The 11,073-nt window shown below is 45.1% G+C and overlaps 1 protein-coding gene across 1 annotated transcript in view; it reads left to right on the forward strand.

Annotated features, from left to right (window-relative positions):
• The window catches only part of Lmnb1 (lamin B1), a 39,660-nt gene extending 30,446 nt beyond the window's left edge, over positions 1–9,214 (forward strand). Inside the window, exons 8-11 of the mRNA XM_021214580.2 lie at positions 1,374–1,478; positions 4,381–4,500; positions 6,125–6,235; positions 8,399–9,214. Coding sequence (XP_021070239.1) covers positions 1,374–1,478; positions 4,381–4,500; positions 6,125–6,235; positions 8,399–8,440 — 378 coding nt within the window. The 3' untranslated portion in view covers positions 8,441–9,214. The remainder of the gene's footprint in view (positions 1–1,373; positions 1,479–4,380; positions 4,501–6,124; positions 6,236–8,398) is intronic.
• The last annotated feature ends 1,859 nt before the right edge of the window (positions 9,215–11,073 follow it).

An 11,073-nucleotide genomic window follows, 5' to 3' on the forward strand; every position in this document is an offset into this window, starting at 1 on the left:
TTAAAAAAAAAAAAAATGTAGGGAGGGCTGGGGAGCTAATTGGTAAAGTATATGCCGTGCTTTACTGAACTCAGGCATAAGGATGGAGTTCAGATGCACATGTTCTGCTTGACTCTGGCTGAATCTTACTATTCTTATTTTTCCTCTGTCACCTCCCACCAAAAAAAAAAAAAAAAAAGATTGAGAGAGAGAGAGAGAGAGAGAGAGAGAGAGAAGAAAGACAGACAGACACACCCACCCACCAACATCTCTATATTTTAATATGCCTTAAGAGCTTAGTGGTTGGGTCACTCCAAAACCTCCACATGGCTAACACACTCCCCTCTGATATTGCTGAGTTACGACTTACTGAAATCTATATTCCATCTCTGTTGCCCTAGACCCAGTCTGCCTGCCCGCCCACTCCGCCCCTGGGCTGCTCTTCCCAGCTCTTAGGTGTTGGCTGTCTCTGTCCTGCACTTATTAGGTGTGGCAGCTACTCTCCCGTCCTCCTAGGTCTCTCGCCCAGGAATCCTAAAAGTCCTGCCTCTGTCTGCCTGCCCAGCCATTGCCTCCCCCCCCCCCCCCGCAACTTTACCAATCAAAACCAACTGGGGACAGGGGCCATTATTGTCTTAGGGTGGACATGTGGATTCTCTTGCAAGTTTGGGGACCAGATTAGCATAATTTAAGCAGGATTAGGCTAAATCCACAGCTCCCTTTCTCACCGGGCTATTAGAACTACTGTGTGCATATGCGTTTAAATAAGTCAGACAGCACAGACAGTTAGTTCCAGGAGGGTCTGGACTCTGGGGCAGGCTGGCCACAGCTTGGAAACAGAGAAACTCCACGTCCTGATGTTTCCAGGTTTCAGAGGCACCAGGTGTGTGTGGATGGTGTGCACCTCGTGTGCAGCCTTCCTGCCCTGCTGTATGCATGCCTCCTCACTGGGCACGCAGGGTTGGGGCAGGCAGTGGGCAGCTGGGTCTGGCATATTGACTGCTTCTTTGGCTTGGTTTTACTCCCCTCAGCAACAGCTTATTCTGGGCAAAGCTGGCACATGTAAGAGACAAAAAAAATCTTGTCTTTGCTAGTCATAAGTGTCTGATTTAAAAACAGAAAACTGTCAGGTCATAGGCGTTGTGTTTGTGGTTTTGAGGTCTGGCTTGTTTTGTAAATCTTAAGGACCCATCTAACTGAGCAGTGACCGTGATCCATGCTGTAATTTTCATCGCTCCTCAGCTTTGTTCCCTTTAAAATTCAGACCCTTCCTGGTGGGTGCAGTGTTGATGATGTTGCTTTTTGGAAAGAGCCTGTCTGGGATCATGGATTTGATTATTTCATAGTTCTCTGTATGTGTGAAGTAACCTTGTTATATTGTGTTTTGTGACTAGGATCAACCAATGGGAGGCTGGGAGATGATCAGAAAAATTGGAGACACATCAGTCAGTTACAAATATACCTCAAGATATGTGCTGAAGGCCGGCCAGACTGTTACAGTAAGTGAGCTCAGTCATTTAATTTTATTCTTCTTAATCACAGATAAAGTAGTTTAACAAAAACCAAAACAACAGCTTACCTGAAAGAGAAGCATTTTAGAAATGGGCTTTAAAATGCCTTTATATTAGTAGAGTATGTGTGCTGTGAAATACTTAAAAATTCTGCCTTAGAGGAGTAAAAACAATTGATGTTTGGATGATTTTGTCTGTTTAGTTGGGTATAATAAAATAGTTGCTTCCTGACTGATCCTCGCAGCCTCGTACATTCAAGGATTCTGCATGGCGTCAGGATCTGCAGGAAGCCAGCACTAGCAGCCGCCTAAAGCAGCAGCTGCCCACACTGCCTTGGATAAGCTCTAACAAAGGCCTTCAGTAGTCGGGTGTAGTCGGTGTACATGCCTTGCACCTCTAACCACTCGGGAAGCTGAGGCAGAACATTGCAAGTTCAAAGCCACCCTAGCTTGCATTAGCAAGACTTTGTCATCTTGGGCTGGGAGATGGACCAGTTAAGAGCACTTGCTGCAGCTCCAGCCAGTGAAATCCCATCACACAAGGGGAAGGCCCTGGCTAAGCAGCCCTTCATAGCCTTTGATAGCTGTGGGAAAAGGAGACTCAGTGTCCTTGAATGATGTGACTCCTGATCCCACTGCAGGGGTGGGCTTCAGTCCCAAAATAGGCAGGGCAGCACAAACCAGACTTGGTGGGGAGAGAAGAAAGAAGCCACCTCACAGTTAGATGGGAAGGGCTGGGAGGATGGCGAGGGCGGAAAGGGGAGGAACTAGGGTAGGGTGGGTATGCTCAGAGTACATTATATGAAAATCAAAGAATTAATACAGATAATTGGAAGAAAACAAAAAGCCAGACTTTAATTTAAAAGCACATGCCTTTAACCCTAGGGCTTCGGAGGCAAAGGCAGGTGGATTTCTGAGTTTATGGCTAGCCTTGTCTACAGAGCAAGTTCCAAGATAGCCAGGACTATACACAGAAAAGTCTAGTTTTGAAAAACCAAACAAAATCCCCACTGGCTGCTCTTGCAGAGGACCAGTTTAAGTTCCAACACCCATAGTGGGTGGCTCAAAGTGACTCTGAATTCAACCCCAGGGGACCTGACACCCTCTTCTGGACTCTAAAGGCACCCACCTACAGAAATGTACAAAGAAGTCCTCTTTTGGGATATGACCCTGGTTTTGTCCAGAGTAACCTGCTTTTGGCCCGACACCGTGAATTTATCAGTGTCAGGAGATGGCATTCTTAGCTCTTACTCTGACTTCGCTCTGTACTTACTTGCTCTAAAAGAACACATTTTAAACAGTAGTGTGTGGGGTTTAGAGAGGTATGCATCACAGGGCAAGAAAAGCTTCCTTTGTTTTCACTTAGCATGCTAATGTGTTAACTTTGGTTTCAAAGAAGGCATCTTCATCCTTGAAGGATGTAGACCTGACTGCTCCGCTCTCTTTATGGGTTCTTTGAAAAAAAGCAAGTGCAGCTGGGTGCGGTGAACAAATATCTGTCCCTAGCACTAGGGAAGTAGAGGTCAGGAGTCGAAGGTCATTCACAGCCCAACAGTTGAGGCCAACTTGGACAACTCGAGACCCTATATCCAGAAAACAAAAGGTGCCCACCTATATGTCGCCCCCTTGTGGTTTGTTTTGTTTTTATCAGATGAGGTCTCTGTAACCCTGGCTGTCCTAGAATAGACCAGGCTGGCATGGAGCTCATAGAGATCTGTTTGCCTTGGCCTCCTGAATGCTGGGATTAAAGGGTGTCACTTCCATACTTCTCCCCTCAAGTCTCCCTCTACAGCCCAGGCTGACTTTGAAGTGATCACAATCCTGTCTTAGTCTCCCACATGTTTATAGTTTTGATCAGTACAAACCTTAATGTTGAAGATCAAAGGCTCAAAATGCAGGTTAGAACTTCTCAAAAGTATAGAGAGCTTTGACATCTCTTTGAAAATAGTAGGTGTTAATTTTGTAATAATGAGTGAAAACGAGAACAAATATCCTAACTGCTCTATTCTTAAGTAATTATAGTGAGAGAAGATTGCTTAGTTCCATTATACGTCTTAGGGAAGCTGCATAATGTATTTAAGTTCAGAGGGTTTAGATTAGAATCTTCTCTTGTCTCATGATGTGGAGCCGTTATGCCAGTCATCTGCTTTTCCTCCGGTGCACTGCCCAGAGACTAAAGCGACTGATATGGAGGGGTTTCACAGCAGAACGGATCCCGGGAGATAACGCAGTACGTTTTTTCTTTAGTAGATTGTATTGAGTGTGATCAGGGACATGGTAGTCAGGGAGATTTACCGATGACATTGTTCAAGGCAAATTGCAAGGATCAGTCTGAAGATTCAACAGATGAAAGCACTATTTATACCTTTAAAAATAAATTCTTATAGTTTAAAAACTTACAAAGCTGTAGAATTATGGGATTGCAGTTAGTCTGTTGTGTTCAGAATATCATCAAAGCGTGTGCGTGTGCGTGTGTGTGTGCTGAAGGGTGGCCCATGAACCCACAGAACAATTGATTGTCAATGCTCCTATCTCACAGTGAGCCAGCTCCTTTGCCTTGGTTGTCAATCTACCAGCAGTCCCACCTATTGTGGGTACCATTGTTGCTTTATCTTTGTGAATGAAGAAAATAAGGAAATTTGTTCTAGGTTAGCTGCTTTGTGTGGAATAGCTGTGCCAGAGTGTGGCAGCTTTATTTTAGGTGCTCATGTGTCCATATGCCTATCACAGGAGGAAGTTGAATGCTTACAGTCTCTGAGTGGTGGTGACCACAAACAGCTAGCTAACAGCAAAACAGCTGGGCAGAGTCGTCAGGCCACTAGAGATGAGAATTCTCAGCATGTTGTGAGTGCTGGCTTCTGGTGGACTGATGATGTCCTTTTCTTTTTCAGGTATGGGCTGCAAATGCTGGAGTCACAGCCAGTCCTCCAACTGACCTCATCTGGAAGAACCAGAACTCTTGGGGTACTGGTGAAGATGTGAAGGTGATATTGAAGAATTCTCAGGGAGAGGTACGACCACATTTCACCAGAAGGTTCACTGAATGATTTCTTATCAGAAATCCCACTGAAATGTGAAGTAACTGAGATTTCAGTCAGACTAAGGCTGCCAAGTAATAGACACTGAGAAAACGACACACCACACACTTGAAAAATCATGTCTCCTAGGGTAGTGATTTAGTCACACAGGGTCCAATTTCCCTGGGCAGGTTCTGTCTCCACTGCGCATTGGCTTTGGGACTCTGAATAATCTCACCCCTGAATGTTCATATTTTATCAAACAGCATCTGGTACAGTATTTTTACCTGGTAAATGCTTATACTGTTAACCAAGTAAATGTTTGTCAACCTTCCTAGTTCTCGGGGCTCAGGAAACTTAAATGTAAGATTGTGGCACGTATCTTTTTGGTATGTTCAACCATGTTAGTCGTAGAATTCTTGTCAAAGAACAATGGCTGCATTTGATGTTTGATGTAAGGAGTCAGGTTCTATATCATAATGCTGTTGTTTGGCTGTAGTAGCACAGACTTTAATCCCAGCAGTTGTGAAGCAGGAAGCTCTCTGAGTTTGAGGCCAGCCTGGCCTAGTAAGTTCCAAGACAGCCAGGGCTACACAGAGAAACCTCTCTCTTGATAACTGACAGATTAGCTCATCATAATGCTGCTGCTGTGGTTGGAACAGTGATGTGTGTTTTGAGGGTCTGAGAAGACTGACTTTGCAGGCCTGCAGCTCCTGGCTCAGGCTGTAGCCTCCTCAGGCCTGTTGCACCAACTCAAGCCGCACACAGGCGTCTCAGCACCTAGTTTGGTTTGCAGAATGTGTGCTTGGGTGTGTTTCACACTGATGGATGTGCCTTGAAGAAGCCGTGCCACACTGTCTTTGGGGTTTCTTGGTCTTTTGTTTTAAACCAGGGGCTTTGTTAAATTTCAGATGGTTCCTACTGAAGCAATTCCTCTGTGGAGTTCTGTGTTGAGTGACCTTTGAGCTAGACAGTACTCATACTGACCGCAGGTTAGCTCATGCTTAAACTTGGCAGCTTTTGCCCACCTCAGCAGTCTCTGCTAGAAAGTTATCGGTGCTTGGACGTTTTAGTTGAAAATGGAAATAGTTACTTTGTGCTGCACTTAAGAGTGACCAGAGCTCTGTTTCCGTACGGTGCATTTGAACTCAGTGGTCTGCTATTAGGAGTTTGTGCCAATCTGTCCAGGTTCCCCTTCCTGATGGAGTGAAAGGTGCTGTCTTGGCCTTCCAACTCTGGGTGGTCCTGCTGCCCCTGAGGTTGGTCTGTCCCTGCGGTTAGAGCAGCTGGCTCCACCTTTGTTTTATTCAGCACTTATTTAGCACCTTTTCTTTGCCAGGAGCCAAGATGTTTAAGCAGAATTCAAGTTGAGTTTTATAAAGAATTTATTATGCCAAATCACTTGCACAGAATTTTCAGAAGAGAATAGGATAAAAAGCATTAGAAACTTCTCAGCAGGTATTTAAAATTGGATACCAGTAGCTCCCCTGCAGGAAAAATTGAAGGTCTACTAACTGCTGCTAATTATGCAAAATTCACTAGCTAAAGCTGCCGATAAAATGGCTTTAAAAAAGCCTCCCTTAGCCTTGTGGTTTGAAGTCTACTGTGTTGCTTTTAGGAGGTTGCTCAGAGAAGCACAGTATTCAAAACTACCATACCCGAAGAGGAGGAGGAGGAGGAGGAAGAGCCCATCGGCGTGGCTGTGGAGGAGGAGCGGTTCCACCAGCAGGTACATTTTCATGTTAGTAGTAGAACTGCCCGAAAGCCTGTTTGGGTTTCCTTCCTGTATATAAACCCAGCCAGTGGCCATCCCCCTGCTGCAGTGCACAGAGCAACAGACTTGAATGCAGCAGAGAATGGGAGCTCTTTACCGTTTCTTTCTTTGTCAACTTGTAGCTTTTGTCTTTTGTTTTCTGGATAGATAATATGTTGTGTTGAGCATGTATATTACTTACAAAAGCATAGATTAGATCGAATGCTGAAGCCTTATTGGACTGAAAAGTTTGTGCTGCTAAATGAGAACAGCGTTCACATAGCAGAAAACAAGACCCAGAGCCACACTGAGCTTCAGTGTGGAGCCAGATTCATTACTGTTATGACGCTGCCATTCACTAAGTCGTTGCAAGAGTTTAGCTGATACCTGGGCTTTGCAGAACCCCAATTAAACTCAGCTAAACCCCAAGTTCTGTTTTAACTAATTAATTTTGGGAAAATATTAATATAACTAATGAGCCTTCAGTTTATATTCTGCTATATAACAGTATAGAAGCTGTTGAGTAATCATTAGTTTGCCTCTTCTTGTCTCCATGTCTCTGTGTTTGTAATTTAGGTTGGCCTTGTGTCTTAGTCACTGTTGCTGGGAAGAGACTCCATGGCCAAGGCAACTCTTAGGGAAGCAGGCACGGTGCTGGAGCAGTAGCTGAGAGCTACGTCCTGATCCTAGGCAGAGACTGGGCCTGGCGAGGCTTTTGACATCTCAAAACCCACTCCCAGTGACACACTTCCTCCAACAAGGATGCACCTCAGTCCTTCTAATCTTTATAAATGGTGCCACTCCCTAGTGACTAAGTCTTCAAATACAAGAGTATATGAGCAGCATTCTTATTCAAACCACATCTTGCCATCATAACCCCATTTGTGTATTCACTTGAGGTGGGATTTTATTTAATCTGGATGCAGTATTATTTTGCTAGCATAGTTTAACAAGTATGTAATGGTCCTACCATCAATGGAAACTGGAAATGACTGGAAGATGACATTTGAGATAAGTGATCTGATGAGTCCTGCTGCTCAGACACTGGGGAAGGCTTTAGCGGCCTCTGGTATCATTGTAAACAGCTGTGGAAAAGGCACTTGGACAGTGTGGTGGAGGATAGGCTATTTGGGCATTAGAGAAAGAGCAGATGATAGTGTTTGAACTGTCAGTAGAATACACTGAAGTTGACCTTAAAAACAGTTGGTTTTTAGTCCTGATGATTCTTTGGTTTGACGGAGATTGACTAGGGCTGAAAGTACTCTTCCAGCGTGGTTCAGCCCAAGCCTCTTTACAGACTAACATCTCCCAAAAGCGGCCTAGACCCCTTCTACTGCAGTCTCTAAATGTGGGCCTGAGAGGCACTGAGGGGAAGACAAGTGGACTCCTTGGTGGAAGGGGGGGATGCAGAATTATGGGGTGTTTGTCAGTTTTGTGGTGGAAAGTCCCCCGCCGTTGTCATGATGGAGAGCCACCAAGTACAGTGCGGGTGATCCAGAGCCCTTGGGACTGATAACTTTGAGTTTTAGTCTAGTTGGCAGCGAGTCACAAGTCATATAAGGGGTGAGTTTTGCTAGGGAAGTGACACTGAGCAATGTCCCAGGTCTTTAAAGTATTAAACCTTTTTGTCTTATGTGTTTTTCCTGCACTTGAGTACACCTAACCATGCAGTATCTGTGGGGGCCAGAAGGGGGCATAGAATCCCTGGAACTACATTATAGAGAGTCAAACCCAGGGCCTCCTCGAGAGCAGCTGCTGCTTTTAATGGCGGAGCCATCTAATTTACCTCTCCAGCCCCCGCTGCAGCTCTTTAAAAAATACTGCTTATAGAATTTCTCTTATTAAGATCAGATCTTGCTATGTCTGTGACCTCAGCTGGCCTGAGCTTCTATTTTAAGTGAGAAATTCTTAACTGTTTACAGGCCTAGGCCAGCTTTTATTTGTTTGTTTTCAGGAAAAAAACTAGTATAGTGAGAGTAGAAGCTCAGTTGTGGGGTTTGTTGAACATGCTGGCAAGCGTGAGGCGTGAGCTGGCTCATTTTAAGTAGGGAGTGCAGCACTTTAGTGACTGTGGGAAATGGCTTGCCTTTAGAACATTGTAATATTGCTGGTACTGACTTTCCTTGTTTCCCCTCTCAGGGAGCCCCAAGAGCATCCAATAAAAGCTGTGCCATTATGTGAACTTGTCAAGACTCGGCCGGTCTTCCTCAAGCTAGAAGCATGGAGTCCTGTATACAGTGCAGAGCCTTCTCAGAAGCACATGATATTTTTGTATTTCCTTTATGTGAATTTTTAAGCTGCGAATCTGATGGCCTTAATTTCCTTTTTTGACACTGAAAGTTTTGTAAAAGAAATCCTATCCATACACGTTGCAAGATGTGAATTATTGACACTGAGCTAACTGTACTGTTTGGAAAGGGGCCCTCAAGTTTTTGGCATTTTTCTTTCCTTTTTGTATGTGTGTATGTAATTTTTTTTTTAAGTTCTTTTAAGAGGGGACAAGGAGGGTAAGAAAACCACTGTGTGTCCGGGCATAATTGAAGATTGCTCTCCCTAGATGGGCGGTCTGCTCTCCATCCTTCTCTGCTCTATAGAAAATGGTGCTGTGCGGGAGGGGGGAAAGCAGTTTTTCAATATATGAACTTTTGTATGGAATTTTTTTGTAATAAGTGATCAAGGTTACAAATTTTTTTTTAAATAGAAAAGAGAAGAAAAACTTTGTAAGAAGGCAATATTAATCTAGTCATCATGTAAGCACTCTGAATGGAGGTCCCACAGAGCTGTTGGATGGTCAACTATGTCTCTTAGATTCTTGATTCTGAGGGGAACGGGGCAGGCGGGGTGAGGGTGGGGGACGGCTTTCTCTTCAAATGCGCTAGTTGAGTTTTTAAGATAGTGTAACATGCTTACATTTCTTACCCGACATTAACAAATAAAACGCTGTTTTCCTATTAATCTACTGTCCTTTTTAACCTTTTAGACCAGCAGGTCTCTCAGCCTGTGGGTTGTGACCCCTTGGGGGGGTGACTGGCCCTTTCACAGGGGCCACCGAAGGCCACCAGAAAACACAGATATTTACAGTATGACTCATGACAGTAGCAAAGTTATATAAACTTTGAGCTAGCAATGAAAATGACTATGGTTGGAGTCACCACAGCCTGAGGAAACGTGTTAAAGGGTGGCAGCATTAGGAAGGGTGAGAGCCGCTGCTTTAGGCAGGTGCTGACAGGCTGGAACTGCTTTAGTTTGATTGGCTCACGTGAACTGGACTTCTCAGTGATGGAGGGAGGTAGATGGATGAACGCTCGGCCTCCTCCATGCTCTGTTGGCAGGTAACAGTGCTCAGCACCCTCTCTGTTCTGCTGAGCAATAGTGGCTTTCTCCAGGGAACAGCAGACGAAGAGACAGAGTGGATCGATCGCCTTTATATTGAAGGAGAAAATGAAGAGATTTTAGAGCCTGCTTCTTACTCTTGTTTAAGAAGGGAAAAGAAATTCATTAGGGATCCCCACAAGTGAGGAATTGAATGGGCGTAGTCAGGAAAGCGCTGGGGCAGGCAGGCATCTGTCACTGGTGGTGATCTGATGGGTGGTGGTCTGACTGCCAGGGCTTCGTTGGTTGCGGATTTGAGGAGTTTCTCTCCTGTGATTGCTTTAGTAGAGACCATTCTTCTTGTAGGAGCAGAATGTCGGAAACCTCCCTAGAATACACGGAAGACATTTCAGAGGCTAACCCAAAGCCAGTGTTTGCTCTCCTCTTAAAATATTCCTGCAGGAAGCTGTGCAAAGACTTCCAGCTTCCACGTGAAAATAACTCTCACAAAGACCCAAATTACTGCACTGCACAGATTTACAGCGTGCACTGGTGCTGTCACAGACACAAGATAAATGCCAGGTCAGAGATCCTGTCTGCCGAAGCAGATGAAATGATAACTTCTCACCACAGATTTATCTTCCGAATGGCAATAGAGAAGACGGCTGTATGTGCCTGTGAAACATTTGCCACAAGAGGGGGTTCTTGTCATCAAAGTAAACCCGAGGTTCTTCACCACCAGATTAATTATGCTATAAAACCCAACACTTTAGGCTTAAGGGGGAAGAAATGGCAGTTTTAATATAGTAGGATATTGTGTGATCTGGTGAAATTTATAGTAAAAATCCAGCATTCAATTAGCCAGAGTAGTTTGGGGCTTCTGGCCATTTTCAGGGATCCACTGCTGTAAGCCTGTCCTGTGGACTTGAGGCCCTGAGGACACCCCTGCCTGTAGCGCCATCAGCGGAGGCTGGCCAGAGGACACACATGGACACACTTTTTAATTGCCCTTCTAATAAGTGAGAATTTGCTTTCTCCCCTGCTTCATCTTCTAGCGTGTTTCCACCTTCATGTTTCGCTTCCTTGCTTCCATTCCTCTGCCGTGGGTCTCACCTCATCTTGTCTAGGACAATTCTGCATGTTCTTGTTGGAGACCATGTTAGTTACCTTTGCTCACTGTTCCTCCAGCCGAGGATTTCAAGATGACGCTGAACCTCTCCTTCCTTGTCTTTTGATTTCTCAGGGCTGTGTTCCCGGCGAGTGCTTCGTGTCCACCTCCCTGACTCTGCACTGTCCGCCTTGGCATAGTTTCTGATTTCATTGGCTTCGCCTCTGAAGTCGCCTTTGCTTCTCTTGGGGAGGGAGGAAGGGAGGAGTGGAGGGAGGAAGGGAGGAGTGGAAGGAGGAAGGGAGAGGGTTAAGCTGGAGGCCAGCCTTGGGCATTCTTCCTCTGGAGGTGCCAACCTTGTCTTGAGAGGGGTCCTCTCCCTGGGACCTAACCT

This window comes from Mus pahari, chromosome 15, assembly GCF_900095145.1.
Source record: "Mus pahari chromosome 15, PAHARI_EIJ_v1.1, whole genome shotgun sequence".
NCBI lineage: Eukaryota > Metazoa > Chordata > Mammalia > Rodentia > Muridae > Mus > Mus pahari.